Source organism: Leucoraja erinacea, chromosome 15, assembly GCF_028641065.1.
Source record: "Leucoraja erinacea ecotype New England chromosome 15, Leri_hhj_1, whole genome shotgun sequence".
NCBI classification, from domain to species: Eukaryota; Metazoa; Chordata; class Chondrichthyes; order Rajiformes; family Rajidae; genus Leucoraja; species Leucoraja erinaceus.
The window spans coordinates 20,640,548-20,657,709 of NC_073391.1; the positions used below are offsets into that span (position 1 = coordinate 20,640,548).

The 17,162-nt window shown below is 42.1% G+C and overlaps 2 protein-coding genes across 2 annotated transcripts in view; both read left to right on the forward strand.

Annotated features, from left to right (window-relative positions):
- Window positions 1-17,162, forward strand: part of prdx3 (peroxiredoxin 3) — an 82,418-nt gene that overhangs the window by 34,202 nt on the left and 31,054 nt on the right. The gene's annotated exons all lie outside the window — the stretch shown is intronic.
- LOC129704022 (EF-hand calcium-binding domain-containing protein 6-like) overlaps window positions 6,496-17,162 on the forward strand; it is a 33,274-nt gene continuing 22,607 nt past the window's right edge. The window contains exons 1-5 of the mRNA XM_055646843.1: window positions 6,496-6,625; window positions 11,052-11,146; window positions 14,665-14,765; window positions 15,928-16,005; window positions 16,891-17,064. Of these exons, the coding sequence (XP_055502818.1) occupies window positions 6,496-6,625; window positions 11,052-11,146; window positions 14,665-14,765; window positions 15,928-16,005; window positions 16,891-17,064 (578 nt within the window). The remainder of the gene's footprint in view (window positions 6,626-11,051; window positions 11,147-14,664; window positions 14,766-15,927; window positions 16,006-16,890; window positions 17,065-17,162) is intronic.

Below are 17,162 nucleotides of genomic sequence, written 5' to 3' on the forward strand. Positions count from 1 at the left end.
TTTGATCCTTAGATTATCAACTTCATTTTCATTTAGATCACAGTGCAATAAAGTGGAAAACTATTTTTGCAAATAGTTTCCAGGATCTTTACAATGATCACTCCTCCAAACCTCCAAAGTGGCCAGGCATGATTTGATCTTTGAATGCAGATTGAATGAAGACTATTGCGAGATGTCCTTAAATACCTTAAAACAATATATTGAAAGTTTTCAATGTTTATTTCCTCCTTACTGGAATTAGGATCTGCTTTTTTTGATTAGGATGGTAATCTAGATTACAACACGGGTACATGAACACGAGTACCTGCTGTACTGTCAGAAGTGGTATCAGCCTTTCACTGAGGTCCATTGCAATATAATTGAAGGTCAAGAAATTCCCTTGGCCAATACATCTCCCTCAATCATTATCTGGCCATTCATCTAATTGCAATTAGTTTGATCCTGCTTCATGCAAATTAGCCATCAAATTTACTTGGATAAGGTAATTAATTCTGTGTACCATTAAAATCATAGCATCATGCAACAAGGAAACAAGCCCATCGGCCTAACTCGTCCATTCTGACCAAGCAGTCCTAACCAAGCTAGTCCCATTTGTCTGCATTTGATTCATACCCGCTAAATCCTTCTGATTCATGTACCCGTCCAAGTGTCTTTTAAATGTTATTATTATGCCCGCTTCAACTAGCTCCTCTAGCAGCTCATTCCATATACTACCGCCCTCTGAGTGGAAAAGTTGCCCCTCAGTTTCCTATTAAATCTTTCCCCTATCTCTTCCTATGGCTTAGGCCCTTGAGTTATGGTAATAAGCTCGTAAATCTTCACTGCACTCTTCCCAGTTTAATGATACTGTTCCCATAGCAAGGTGACCAAAACTAAACACAATACTCCAATATGGCCTCACCAACGCATTGTACAACTGTAACATAACACCGCACTTCTATACTCAATGCCCTGAATGATGAAAAGGCAATGTACCAAAAGTATTCTTTACCACCTTATCTACTTGCAACTCAATTTTCAGGCAACTATGTACCCACATATGGTTACAAAGGTATCTACAAAGGTATCTACTAGACCTCCCTGCTCTACAACACTCTCCAGGGGCCTACCAGTCACTGTGAAAGTCCTGGGCTGGTTAGAGTTCCCAAAATGCAATACCTCACAGGTATTACATCTCTTGGAACTGCAGGGGAAAGTACATGAGGAAAGGATGACTTGGATGGGAAACGTTGAGTGAACCAAGGAGTTGTGGAGGAAGTGGTCTCTATGGAAGGGGGAAGGGGTGGGGATGGGAAGATGTGACGGGTGGTGGGATCACGTTGGAGGTGACAGAAATGCCGGTGGCTGATATGTTGAATGTAGAGGCAGGTGGGGTAAACAATAAGAACCAAAGGATCTCTATCCAAGCTTCCCTCTGGTGGGGACGGAAAAGCGAGAGAAGAACTATGGGATACAGAGAAGATGTGGGCAAAGAATCTATCTACGAGCTGGGGGGGAAAAAAATCACGATTTTATCACCAATGTCCTAGCATGGAAAAAACTAATCTTGGGAACAGATGCCGCAGAGACAAAGAAATTGAGAGTAGGGGATAGCGTCTTTGCAAGAGGCAGGGAGGAATTGTAGTCCAGGTCGGTAAGTTTATAGTAGACGTCACTCGATAGCCTGTCCTCTGTGACAGAGACCAAGAGATCAAGATAAGGGAGAGAAGTGTCACAGATAGTTCAAGTGAATATGATGACAGGGTGGAAGTTAATGGCAAAGTCAATGAAATCAATGCGTTCTGTACAAGTTTAGGAGGTAGCTCCAATGCAGTAGTATCATGGGGGGGGTGGGGGGTGAATGCGGGATCCCAATCTTCTCATTAAACCCACCAACAATGAAGGTGCCGTTGTAGTCTGCCAGACTAACCTTTACCATGTTATGGCCAAATGCCAGCTCTTGGACACCCCCTCATACCTGACGCTTGCTTGATCATGACTCCACAGTCATGCACCAGGCTATCATCTCCCAGCCTGTTTCTGATCTCAACACCTTTGGCCATCCCTTGTCCACAGCCTCCAACCTTATCATTCCCCAGCACCATACTGCCCGCTTCTATCTTCCTCCCAAAATTCACAAACAGGATTGTGAATGGCCTGGCAGACCCATTGTTTCTGCCTGTTTCTGCTTGTTTGTACCTCACAGAACTCATCTCCATAAACCTTGATTCCTTCTTACCCTCCCCTTGTCCAATGTCTTTCCATCTACATTTGGGACACCTCACACGCCCTTCAACTCTTCAGTAGCTTTCAAACTCCAGGCCACCCTTGCCTCATCTTCACCATGGACGTCCAATTTCTTTACACCTCCATCCCCCACCAGGAAGGTCTCAAGGCCCTCTGGTTCTTGCTTGCAAGAGGCTCAATCAGTTTCCTTCCACCAACACTCTCTTGTGCCTGGTGGAGCTGGTCTTCACCCTCAACAACTGCACCTTTGATTTCTTTCTCCAAGTTAAATGTGTAGCCATGGGCACTCGCATGGCCCCAGTTATGCCTGCCTTTTTTGTCATGTTACACACCCAATCACATTCCCTTTGTTAAATAATAGTACAATTTGTTTTTATTTACCTTTATTAACATGGAAAATATCCCAAAGAGGGTTAATATGTCATCTGCTTTTCATCCCCAGTAACATCCAACATCTTAAAAACAACATGAGCCAGCGACAAAAAGGTTAAATGGAATAATAAAAAGTGAAGAGAAACTGCAAATGGGACTATTGTTTTTCTCGTAAGTAATTTGTGGTTACATGAGCTACCTGAGCCTAATTCTGTTGAACCAGTTTACCTGTATTTGGTATAATTATTGTCAGCATAATCCACCAGTTATTCCCAATGTCTGGTCAGTTCCTACACTTAGTCAGTTGCATCATGGCAGTCAATCCAGTTTTGAACAAGTATGCTGCACTGAAAAACAAAGAGCAGGATATTCTCCAACATTCTCCGCTGCACCAAAGGCAAGAAAAGCTAATCTTAGAACATTTAGGGTTTTTTCTGCAATTGCACAATAATTCAACCAGTTTAGCTTCATTGTAGCTAGACTCATGTTTTCAAAAAATGAATTCTGTGTCCATTTTTAACCCTTAAGCTGTTCATGTGGAATTTAATTGTATAATCTTGTTTCTAACGTAGTTAAATTATACTGATTGATTGTTTATGCTATTTGACATTTTTTTGTTTTGTTTCTGAAGATACAATATGAAACATGACCCATTGAGAACTTTATTTTGAACGCAGCAATTTTCAGCTTTATCAAAATAATTGTGACCTCGTTTTTGCAAAAGCATTGTCAGATTATTTAGCTGTTTGAATATATCTGCCAGAGGTGAAATACACATAACTCGAGTTAAGGAGGCAAGGACACAAAAGGGTGGCAGACAAGGAGTGAAGAGAGATAAAATGTAAAGCCAGAGTGAGGGATGTAGGTCAAAATACAAAGTGCTGGAGTAACTCAGCGGGTCAGGTCAGACAGCAATATGTGGAGGCAATGGATAGGCACAGTCCTGAACTTCCTCTATTGCCAGAGTGATGCCACATGTAAACTGGAGAAACATCACCTCATATTCCACTTTGGAAGCGTACAGCCTAACATTATGAACATTGAATTTTCCAATTTTAAGTAATATAATACCCTCCTTACCCTCTCATTTTCCTATGCCCCTTCCCATCCTGGTCTGAAGCCATTTTTCCCACTATCCCACCTCCCTTTCACCTATATCCAGGGCCGGATTTAGACGAAGAGAGGCCCTAAGCTGTTCCACTTGTGGGGCCCCCTCCGCGTTGGTTTTCAGCGCTGGCGGCGAGGCAGCGACCGGACAGCCATGGCGGCCAAATCTCCCACAATTCAAAGCGAGGGAGAAAGTGTCCAGCGCCGACGAGTTGCCGTTGCAGTACGCATGCGCAAGGCGGCCGATGATGTGCTGACCATGGTTGTGCGCATGTGCAGGGGGAGGACGCACAGGCCGCAGCAATGCGCGTGTGCAAGGCGGCCTGTCGTGCCGGCGGATGAGGAGCAAGCGGAGCCCGGAGGCTCGGATACGGATAGCGGGGGGAGATGGAGAGAGGGAGATAGATAGAGAGGGGGGGCCCGCCCAGAGTTGAACGGCAGGTGTCCTGCCTTGGCCGGAGGCCCCCCTAGACATCGAGGCCCTAAGCTTAAACTTGTCTAGTTTATAGGTAAATCCGGCCCTGCCTATATCACTCCAACTAGCTTTACATTTCACTCCTCTTCTCTCCTTATCTGACACCCTTTTGTCTTCTTTTCATTCCTAGATTTTGTCACTTACTCCATCCATCTGCCAATTAACTCCTCCCCACATTCACACTGTCACCAATATTCATTTATCATTTTCTGGACTTGTCTCGCACCCACCTCTTTTCTCCGGCGTTCTCCCCCCAAACTATAATCAGGCTGAAGAAGGATTCCAATACGAAGCATCACCTATTTATCCCTCCACAGTGAAGAGAGTCTGGAGAAGGATGCAAGGGTCCTTGTCACAGTTCATCTCAAACAGCTCCGTACCAGAGGACACTGATTAATGGGCTGTTCCGAAGGACACGTTGGGAAATGGGTATTAAAGGCTGCTGGAAGACCATCAACTCAGTGAAAGATGCTCTTGCGCCTGCCCCAAAACTTATTGGTCTCCCACCATGGCAAGATTTCCAAGAATGTTGTTGACTGGCTCATTCCAGACTGCAGGAGTACACATTGGGGGACACACTTGGTGCAGCCAATGTGAAGGCTCTGTAGGGGAGGACTACCGTTTATGGTCCTTCCATCGCTGGACATTGTTTATACTATTTGACATTTTATTTTTTTGTTTCTGAAGACACAATATGAAGCATGAGCCACAGATAATTTTAATTTGAACGCAGCAATTTTCAGCTTTATCAAATCAATTGTGACCTCGCTTTTGCAAAAGCATAGTCAGATAATTTAGCTGATTGCATATCTGCAAAGTCCACTGGAGCCACCTCTGAAAAAGGGAAGTGATACCAATTTTACCACCCCAGGAGGCCACATGAGAGGCAAGGGGCACAGGCAAGGGGGTTCTGTTTGAGGACACTGTGTGTTTAGTCACTGAGAATATATGAAGAGTTTTTCCAATTTTCATTTTATATATTTAAAAATTCCTATTTAATAAAGTAAACTTAATAAAGTTTATTTTTGAAATAACCAAAATTCCTTTCACAGATGCTATTTGACCCGTTGAATTAGCCCAGCACTGTGTTTGGCAAAACATGATTATTTTTAAAGTTCGCTCCTGCCTCTTTCAGGTCTTTGTGCCAGACTCTTTGAGTTGAAATCAAGACAAAGCAAAGTTTTAAGACCATAGAGTTTGGATAGCAAAATACTGCCTGTGTTATTGAAAAGGTCATGGTAGTGCACATTAAATAATTAACAGAGACAGAGAAGGTAAAGGCCTTATAGGAATTTAATTTGTCATATTCACAGTCATACAGCTTACAAATTCAAACAGGACCTTCAGCCCAACGCATCCATGCCAACTAGATAGTCTTTGTTGGTAGAAAACAACAGATGATGTTTGGATACAAGGAGCTGCAAATGCTGGTTTTTAAATAAAAACACAAAGTGCTGGTGTAACAGAAGATAGACACAAAAAGCTGGAGTAAATCAGCGGGACAGGCAGCATCTCTGGAGAGAAGGAATGGGCGATGTTTCTGGTCGAGACCCTTCTTCCTACACGTGCTGGTGTAACAGTCTGAAGAAGGGTCCCGACCAGAAATGTCTCCTATCCATGTTCTCCAGGGTGTGCCTGACCCGCTGAATTACTCCAGCACTGCATGTTTTTTTTTTAAAATGGGTGATATTTGAATGGGACTTTGTATTTTTCTTTACGAGATATTACAGTGGTCTTTTTAAGGGAAAACTTCTGAAGGTGAAAATTGTTTATAATCATGAGCACAGTGTGGTTACTTTCAAGAACTGATGAAAATATACGAAATAATAGCACAAGAAGGACAAGTAAACAAATCCTTTTGTTCAAGGAAGAACAAAAGAGTGACAGACAGCTCCAAACTATTGAGTTCTCTGTTAATGACACACCATTAAACCGTATTAGCAGGACTATGTTTAATTTGGTCATTCAGCCAAAGCTCCCCTGCAGCTAATTCCTTTCAGAACTATTGAATTGATGTTGCCCATAGTAACAGTGAGTTGTTGCTGTGGCTAGTTCCTATTTTGTTGCTCAGGGAGCAATGTTTTTTCAATCATGGTGATTTAGTACTTGTTCAGATAAAGGCAACTAAAATGGCTAAGGTAAGTATTACTAGATCAGCTTCATATTTAGGTCTCTCATCCAGGTTTCCCGACTTACAACATCCTCTGTCGAGGCTGGGTGATCCTGAAACGGTTTCAGTACAGGGTGTTTCTACGCTGTCAAGCAGAGGACTGGGCAGTGAAAGATTTGGTTCACAGAAACTTAAAAATAGTAGGATGGTATCAAAATTTACTGAAAATGCATCTGAAAGTGGTGAATGTGGATCTGCATTAGAAAATGCAATGAAAAGGCACAAGATGGAGCAGCTGGACACCTGGAGGAAGCTGGATCGCTGGCTAAATCTCAGTAAGTGGCAATATTAAATGAAATTTTAATGATAATTTGAATTAAGTGTCACCATTCAATAAATTTAATATTCCCAGCCATGTATCTGACCACGGCCCCATCTGAAATTTGAATCTATATCCCATATGATCAAGTATAAAGGATCAAATCTCAGAACATTTGGAAGGAAAAGCTGTAAAGTTCTAATTTTCAAATGCCTCCTGATCCTGGTGAATTTATGCTCGCCCCTTCCGAAGGTTGTGCACAGGCTACTAGGATTGGTCTATTTACAAAACATGCTTAAATTGAAATACTATCAAGATTTTCTAATGGTGTTGTCGGATAACCCTTAGAGATTAGCTGGCACTCACTCTTCTACTGAATAATGCAGGAACACCACGGTGTATTTGTGAATCATACCCAATGGTCAGCAATAAATTGTGCTTGCCAACTCTTTTTTTTTCTGGAGTTAATGGACGACTACAAACCAACTAAAATGAAGCAATCAGCTTTGCTGCCCCCACAACATAAATCTTTTGTCCTTCATTTTCGTATTTTGTAAGTGTCAATGCCCTGAACTTTGCATGTTTCTGTAAATAAAAAAAAAGATGCGGTTATGTATGAACAGAATAGGTTGCAGGATGATTATAATTGAATGAGGATGTACACTGGAATTAAACTTTTATGCCTTTTGAAGTGCATACTAAACGCATATCACGCTTATAGCTGTAGAAACAAGGAACTGCAGATGTTGGTTTGCACAAATGTGGCGAGGTGGTTGCTGCCTTACAGTGCCAGAGACCCGGGATCAATCCTGACAATGGGTCCTATCTGTATTGACTTTGTACACTCTCCACGTGTCTGCATGTGTTTTCTCCGGGTGTTCCATTTCCTCCCACACTCCAAAGACATCCAGGTTTGTAGGTTAATTGGCTTTGGTAAAAAATGTCAAGTCTCCCTAGCATGTAGGACAGTGCTAGTGTAGGGGATCGCTGGTCGGCACAGGCATGGTGGGCCGAAGGGCTTGTTTCCACACTGTATCTCTAAACTCTCTAAACTAAGCTATAAAAGGACATAAAGTGCTGGTGTAACTCAGCAAGTCAGGCAACATCTCTGGAGAACATGCATAGGCGATGTTTCGGAACCCGAAACGTCATCTATGCATATACTCCAGAGATGCTGCCTGAACTGCTGAGTTAAGGGCCTGTCCCATGAGCATGCGACTGCATGTGGCAAGCGCGACCTAATGTGGTTGCTTGAGCCGTACGGCCTCGCGGGTCCAGTCCCACTTCGATCGCCGGAGCCGTATGGAGTTGTGCGGAGCTGGTCCCGACATTGCGCGGGGCTCCAAAAAACTGACACTGTTAAAAAATTCTGCGCGGCAACGGCCTGCCGGCCCGCAGCCGCCTTGCCGGCCCGCAAAATTCGCGCGGCAGCGCCTCGACGCCGTACGCAGCGCCTCGACGCCGTACGCAGCGTCTCGAAGCCGTATGCAGCGACTTGACGCCGTACGTCACGTGCGAACTTCCCGCGGACTTCGCTCGAGCTTCAGGTCACTCACTTGACCTCCGCGCGGCCCCCGCTTCCAGTTTGGTAGTGCTTGCCGCATGCAGTCGCATGCTCGTGGGACAGGCCCTTTACTCCAGCACTTGTGTCCTTTTTCTTTGCACATATACAAATGCTTACATAAATTAATTATTACCAAGACTGAGGTTATGCCTCTGCTCTGCATCACCCCCCTCTTGTACATGAAAGAACTAATCTGCAGTGCATGTAAAGAACTGCCAGTTCAACTGCAGCATATAATTTACTGACAATTAAAATTTAACCTATGTCTACTGCTTTTCTCTGGCACTCAACATAGTAACATAGAAAATAGGTGCAGGGGTAGGCCATTCGACCCTTCGAGCCACACCACCATTCAATAGGATCATGGCTGATCATCCAAAATCAGTACCCTGTTCCTGTTTTTGCCCCATATCCCTTGATTCCTCTAGCCAGAAGAGCTAATTCTAACTCTCTCTTGAAAACATTCATTAAATTGGCCAGCAATTGGCAAAGAATTGCACAGATTTACAACTCCCTGGGTGAAACATTCCACAGATTAAATACAACTCTCTGGGTGAAAACATAAATGCCCTGAAGCTCCATTGAGAAGCATCTGGAACATGGACTTCTGCAGTATCAGCTTCAGATAGATGTGCAGATCAGAAGTCTGTGCAGCTGCCTCACAGCTCCAGTCACCCAGGTCCAATGCTACCTTGGCTATTACCTGTAAACAATTTGCATGATCTCCCCATGGAGTTTTCCGTCTTCTCCCAAATCCCAAAGACACGGTGGATGGATGTTTGGAGAGTGTCAATTGCTTCTTACTGTAGGTAAGTGTCAAAAATGTTGAAGGGTAATAGCTGAACATGTAACAGAGAACATGCTGCGGGGATGTGGCAAAAAAAAAAAATGATAGAAACTGATATTGGCCTAACTGGCCAAATGTGTAGGAAGGAACTGCAGATGCTGGTTTACACCGAAGATAGAAACAAAATGCTGGAGTAACTCAGCAGGACAGGCAGCGTCTCAGGAGAGAAGGAATGGGTGACATTTCGGGTCAAGACCCTTCTTCAGACTGGAGACGGGTCTCGACCCTAAAAGTCGCCCATTCCTTCTCTCCAGAGATGCTGCCTGTCCTGCTGAGTTACTCCTGCATTTTGTGTCTATCTAATTGGCCAAATGGTTGCCTCCTCTGCCATAGGCAGGCAGTTGTAGCTGATTAAACTGAAGAATTCTCATAGGCAGCAAGGTAGGAAGTAAAAAGCAAGGAATGTAAATCACATCTAAATCATTACATAGAAATTAACATAAAGTTTGAGGCATACACTTACTAGAACAAAAATGTGCAACAAATATCTGCAGTCTTCTGTGTTCATCGTATTTGGAATTCTCCCTGTCTTCTGGAGATCCGAGCAGATGAGAGCCTGTGGCTTAGGCTTTATGCAGAAGTGTCAGGAGTCCAGGGGGAGCTGCCAATGTTTTTCCACATGTACTGGCAACATTGTCACATGTACCTAGCAAGATTCCATTTTCGTTCAAATAGATATGCCATCAAGTTGAGGAATCCCACACGTGTTATCTAACAGCTCCAACTTCTGTATGCTGCTCTTTTGCTGCATTTCTTCCTGGTTCTGCTGTACTGCCAGGTGTCTCTAAAATACCACAATGGTGCATTACCGTAATTGCCAGCTTTTGCCTGGAGAATTCTTCTCAAAGATCTGTAAAAGGTCAGAGGTACACAAAAAAGTTGGAGAAACTCATCGGGTGCAGCAGCATCTATGGAGCGAAGGAAATAGGCAACGTTTCAGGCCGAAACCCTTCTCTGTAAAAGGTCAGCCTGGTGGAGGAACAATATCTATTTTATGTGAGTGGAAAAAGGTTGCGGGAGATGTGCGTAATTCACTGAAAAGTTCTCTTTCTTTTGAATTAACTCAATAAATCTTTTGAAGTTTTTTTTTGGCCCCCAAGTATGTTTGTTTTTTTTTGTATTTCAATTTTTAATTACTTTTGAAACATTCACAGTTTGTGACTGCCAACCAGGCGAGATGGCAAGTTATTTTGCATCAGTTTCATTGAGGAGGCTTGATCCCGCCACAGTCTGAAGAAGGGTCTCGACCCGAAACATCACCCATTCTTTCTATCCAGAAATGCAGCCTGCCCCGCTGAGTTACTCCAGCATTTTGTGTCCAACTTTGGTGTAAACCAGCATCTGCAGTTCCTTCCTACGCAGCCCTTGCTTAAACCTGCACATGTGGTGCTTTGCCATTATATGCGGTCTAACAGATGAGGTTTGGTACAGCATTGTTCATGAAGCTGACACCAGTAGATCCAGGAAAGGTAAACTGAAGAAGGGTCTCGACCCGAAACGTCACCCATTACTTCTCTCCAGAGATGCTGCCTGTCCCGCTGAGTTTACTCCAACCTTTTGTGTCTATCTCCAGTAAAGGCAAGTTTAGACTTACCACGTGGATCAGCTGCAACACAGGCATATCTTTACTGGCAGGAAGTTCTGGGGCCCATGTCCTTTTGTGTTTTTTGTTCATGTTTCCTTTTCCTCCTTTCATTTTATGCAATGGGAAAGAGAGAAAAACCATTGACTGAGTTGTCACCATGGCCCAGTCCTTTAAACGCTGATGTCGATCGAGAGGGATTGATTAATATCTGCCCTCTTTGGTGAGAATGAATGATGAATAACCCTGAAAAAAAAAAGCAAGCAGATGTACTTCACATGCTTATGACAATGACATTTAAGAAAAAGAAAATATATAAAGATCGAGTTGGAGAAGCAGAATTTAAAACGATAGAATTGAAAAGATGCATTTTATTCACAGGAAAAGTCTTCAATTCATGATTTTATAACCTTGTACGTGATAATGATCATGACTTTTGAATTTGTTAGAAAAGCCATGGGTTTGTGACCCTAGAACAGTTGATCATGATGCTCAAACAGTGGTGTCAAGGCCTGGGACACAGATGAGACTGAAAATCGATGAGGTGAGTGCTCTTTTTAAATTACATGGTTTATTGTTACACCCTACAGTATTTCTCAACAAGATATTTTTTTTTAGGTGTAGGCAAGAACTGCAGATGCTGGTTTAAATCAAAGGTAGTCACAAAATGCTGGAGTAACTCAATGGGACAGGCAGCATCTCTGGAGAGAAGGAATGGGTGACGTTTCGGATCGAGACGTTTCATGTATCTTGTTTTTTATGACTGTTGGCAGATCAATTTCCCTCCTGGCATAAATAAAATTGTATCGTATCATATCATATGGTATCATATACATAGAAGCTGCTGTTAGATTTCCTCTATTGCTACAGCAAGTCCTGTTCATCCCACCATAAATTCCAGGTCAATTGTTTTTTTTCCAAACCTCAGAATGGATTTTCTTTTCAATAATGTACTTGACTTACTGTGGCCTTGCAGCTGTTTCATTTAATGGTTTTCACCTGCACAGCAAATTTGATTCGGTCCACAGAATTGAAGAATCTAATCCCATCTATTCAGAGACAAGTACATCGTTGCTTTGGCAATGACAGACCAGGATTTTCTATTCTTATTTCAGATATCCAGCTTTGTCACACTTACTGCCAGGAGAATCACCAGGTGCCAAACAAGAGCAGACACTCTGACTGATTCCTTTCTCTCTGCCGCTTATAATGACAGCTCAGAAGCAGTGTTTGCACTGCAGCTGAAGGCTTGATCCCTGAGATCTATCCGTTAGGCTCAGACCCACACCATACTCTGCAAAAATACACAAGCCATTATCTGAGACTTCTGTAAAGCAGTAGAAACAGGCCTCCTCTTCAATAAAGACCACTTTTAAGCTGGAAATAATCGCAATGCAGAATTGACATCTCAGCTGTCCTTACCTATCTAAATAGAGACAAATGCAGCTATCATAAAACTCTCAGTTTGGCTGCAAACCTCTGAAGGGGGATACTTACAAGTGACAGGCATCCTATGGTTCAAAACCATTGGAACCTTCTGAAAATAAAACCAGTACCGTAATGAAATACCTATAATTGGTCTCCATGCAGTGTTATATTGAGGTGGGGGAGGTGGGGAGAGGAGGCCAATATACTAGACATCAGGCTCAGAACCTGCTACAGGAACGTATTTGCTGTCCCTGGCCGGGCTGGAGTCCAAGAAGCAGAGACCCGGGTTCGATCCTGACTACAGGTGTTGTTTAACTGTACGGAGTTTGTATGTTCTCCCTGTGATTGTGTGGGTTTGCACCCACATTCCAAAGAGGTGCAGGTTTGTAGGTTACTGGCTTCTGTAAATTGTACCTAGTCTGTAGGATAGAACTAGTGTACGGGGATCACTGGTCAGCGCGGACTCGTTGGGATGAAGGGGCTTCTTCCATGCTGTATCTCTAAACTAAACTAAACAAAGTGAAAGCCAACTACATCAGCCGGACAGATTGCAAATGCTTGCTTACTTTGTCCAACAATTTGCTCAAATCAAGCTTAGATGATCTCAACCTGAAGGTTAATTGTCATTACATAAATTCAAAACAATTGGTTTGGTCAAGCCAAATAAAGTATTGTTTTACTTTTACTTAAGTTATTTTTACTTTGATTCGGTTGTCAGAGCAAATGTTCCATTTTATTATCAGTCTCAGCCTCCCAAAAAAATTAACAACCTTTCAGTTACTATTAAATCAACCAATTGCAAAAGTCATAAGACTCCACCACATACAGACACATATAAGTACCTGTACCATTGCATGATTTACAAGGTGACAGGTTTGAAAAGGACTCTTGAGCTCTTAAATATTTATTTTTGGAGCAGGTTAAGAAATGTGCAGACTCTTATGATGCTTTTTTTTTGCCAAATATCTGTGCAATCACATTCCTTAAAAATAGGTTATTTATTTGATTTAATCTGAGTTGTACATTCTGCTGATGTGATGTTTTGTGCTTTTCGCGTAAGATAGGAGTGCAAAGTGCATCAGCGCTTTGCACTTCATTAATGCTCATAACATTTAAATTTATGTCACGTTGCCCCATTCATAGTATGTACAAATAGCTTGTTTCAGATTATAGCTGCTGTGGATTTGCTTAAAGACCTTTTTGTCTGTGAAGGAGTGTTGGGAGAAAGCGCAAATTAAATTGTCAACGGCAGAATAAGGTTTTATAAGTAGCATAGAACACAAAGTACTGGAGTAACTGGAGGCCCTCGGACTATAGACAGTAGACAAGAGGTGCAGGAGTAGGCCATTCGGCCCTTCGAGCCAGCACCGACCACCATTGAATGTGATCATGGTTGATCATCCCCAATCAGTACCCCGTTCCTGCCTTCTCCCCATATCCCCATGACTTCGCTATCTTTAAGAGCCCTATCTAGCTCTCTCTTGAAAGTATCCAGAGAACCAGCCTCCACCGCCCTCTGACTCCACAGACTCACAAATCTCTGTGAGAAAAAGTGTTTCCTCGTCTCCATTCTAAATGGCTTACCCCTTTTTCTTAAACTGTGGCCCCTGGTTCTGGACTGCCCCAACATCGGGAACATGTTTCTTGCCTCGATCGTGTCCAAACCCTTAAGAATCTTGTATGTTTCAATAGGATCACCTCTCATCTTTCTAAACTCCAGAATATACAAGCCCAGCCGCTCCATTCTCTCAGCATATGACAGTCCCACCATCCCGGGAATTAACCTTGTAAACCTACGCTGCAGTCCCTCAATAGCAAGAATGTCCATCCTCAAATTAGGGGACCAAAACTGCACACAATACTCCAGGTGTGGTCTCACTAGGGCCCTATACAACTGCAGAAGGACCTCTTTGCTCCTATATTCGACTCTTCGTGTTATAAAGACCAACTTTCTTCACTGCCTTCTACACCTGCATGCTTACTTTCATTGACTGATGAACAAGGACCCCCAGATCCCGTTGTACTTCACCTTTTCCCAAATTGACACCATTTAGATAGAAGAAGGGTTTTGGCCCGAAACGTTGCCTATTTCCTTTGCTCCATAGATGCTGCCACACCCGCTGAGTTTCTCCAGCATTTGTGTTTACCTACCATTTAGATGGTAATCTGCCTTCCTGTTTTTGCTACCAAAGTGGATAACTTCATATTTATCCACATTAAACTGCATCTGTCATGCATTTTAATCAGATGTTACTGGACTTAATCTTGCACTAAGCGTAATTTCCTTTATCCTGTATATGTACACTGTGGATGGCTTAATTGTAACCGGGTATAGTCTTTCCGCTGACTGAACAGAGCACAATAAAAAATCTTTTCACTGTATCTCGACACACGTGACAACAAACTAAATCAAACTAAACTAACTCCGTGGGTCAGAATGGAGGACATGGATAAGCACAAAATTCTGGAGTAACTGAATGGGACAAACAGCATCTCTGACAGAGAAGGAATGGGTGACGTTTCGGGTCGAGACCTATCTTCAGGGCAAGCGACGTCTTGGGTGGGAACCCTACTTCAGACTGTAGCTATATGTAGCATCTTATTCAGCCTAATGTAGTACTGCCTTTTCCCCAGCTTCAATATCTCCTGCATGAAAAGATTCGATCTGGTGGATTTTACACTCTCAAGCAGCTTTTCCAGGCTAACGACCCTACTGGCAGAGGTCATGTAACAAGGTGAGGGTCTGCACAATTTTTCTACAGTGTAAATTATTTTCAAAAAGAAGCAAGCATGTAATTTATGCTTTATTTCATGCAACTGATGGTAAATTTTGTGAATTTTCAATGAGGATGTGGAGATTTACTAGCTGGGAAGTCAGCTGAAATCTGTATAGTCTAGTATACTGTCTCCTGCTTTTTGTGCTGCTTTTTGTGGCACCATTTTCTGCCAGATTTAGGCACAAGAAACTGCAGATGCTGGTTTACAAAAAAAAACAAAGTGCTGGAATAAATCAGGGGTTCAGGCAGCATCTCTGGACATGGAAAGGTGTCATTTTGGGACACTTCGTCTACTAGATTTATGAAGCCAGAGCAAGCTTTTGATATTCCTACTCCTTGGATTTTACTACAGCTGGTGTTCATGAATTGACATATTTCCACAAAGGCCACTAATCATTGTTGCGGAGTAAGACCTCGGACTGAAGTCCATTTGTACGCCAAGAAATTAGCTAAGTATCAATGTATAGAAAGCCATGACTAGTATTTACAAGCCTTTTGCAGGTTATAAAAATCAAGTTTTTTTTGCTTTATTAAAAATGCATATATAAAAAGTTAATAAAACCTATACAGAAGAAAAGTCTTCTGTTAAGTCATCGGTACAGCCACTGGGGAAGTGACAAATGCTCTCCTGTCTCCTTAATTTTATGGTTAATCAACACTTCAACTTCTGCCATTTTATTCACTTTCTTTTACTCTGCTGCATTTGACTTTCTTTCACCTCTTATTATCACAGTCATTACTCTTCACGAAGTAATTAGTAAGGTGTTCTAAGTAGATTGTGGCCAAATGTTTTTGGTAGGCACTGTTTAAAATTGATATATTTTATTTTCTTCCCTATCTCTAAGAAGTAATTATCTCTAAGTTTTTCCCATGTTTTCTCTTTCATTGGTCATGTTATTAGTACAGGTATTTGTACCAAGAGTAGTGGTCTTCAAACCCTCCTGTGTAATAACTTATAACCTATCATATATTGACTTGAGAAGGCAAATATAATCAAGCATACAGTAATGACTTTAGTACAGAAACGTGTAGTCCCATGCATTATAACTGAGAATCATTGCTTACGGATATAATTATATAACATGCAATAATATTCTTATTTTATTGCTCTATACTTCAGGGAAGTGTTATTGACGGTTCTAACTCGATTTTTGAAACGATTTATTGCTACAAATGAGTTCTATCATCTTCTGCTCAGGTATGTGTTAATATACATTGATTGAATAAGTAGGAGGTAGACAAATAAGATTGAATAAGTAATACCCTGGATTTTGGACATCATATTACACATAGGACCCCGAGTAGTTTGTAGTTATAATTCAATTTTATTTTCCTAATAATCTGTGTAGATATCGGTATTATGTGAAAAATATGATGAGCAAAATGTGTAATTGAAATTATCAGTGGAATTAAAGTGTAGGACGGAACTGCAGATGCTGGCCTGAAGAAGGGTCTCGACCCAAAAAGTCATCTATTCCTTTTTTCCAGAGATGCTGTCTGACCCGCTGAGTTACTCCAGCTTTTAGTGTCCATCTTCAGTGGAATTAAAGATTCAGCATGAAACAGGACCTTTAGCCCACCTAGTCAATCTGGCAATTGATCACCCATTCACACTGGTTCTCGGTTACCCCACTTTTGCATCCACTCCCTTGGGGCAATTCACAGAGGCCAATTAATTTACAAACCCACATGTTTTTGCTATGTGGAAGGAAACCACAGGACCCAGAAGTGACCCACGCGGTCACAAGGAGAACGTGCAAACTACACATAGATAGCACCTGAGGTCAGGATCGAACCTGGGTCTCTGGCGTTGTGAGCGCTACATCAGCTCTACCAGCTGTGCCACTATACTGCTCTGCAGTTCTAATGTAAAATATCAGTCTAATATGATTTTTTTTTTTTAAACCTATTTATAATATTGGGTGCTGGTAAGTAGTTCACAACCATCAACCAATCTACTGGGGAAGGACAAATATAAACAAAGACTAAAGATGGAATCCAAACTGTTTCTGTCTATTGCATGACTTGATTCATTGCTCAGCATTTTCATTGATGGGTCTTGTTTAATATTTATCAATTACAGGCTTAAACTTAAGGAAAAGATCACCATTACTTTTGAAAACTTCTATGCGCACTTCAAAGATCAAGAACCAAAGGGTTACCCGGCTTGGATGGATCCCGTGAAAAGACCCAATGAAAGCAAAATGTTGAGTGCAACACAAGCTCATTTGCAGCTGAAAGCAATGGTTAGGGAGAGGTAATGTGACAAATCCAGTATATCACCTTATTTTATACAACTGATGGAAAATTCATTAGTCATGAAGAAATTGTCATTATGGAAATATTTAATAAAAC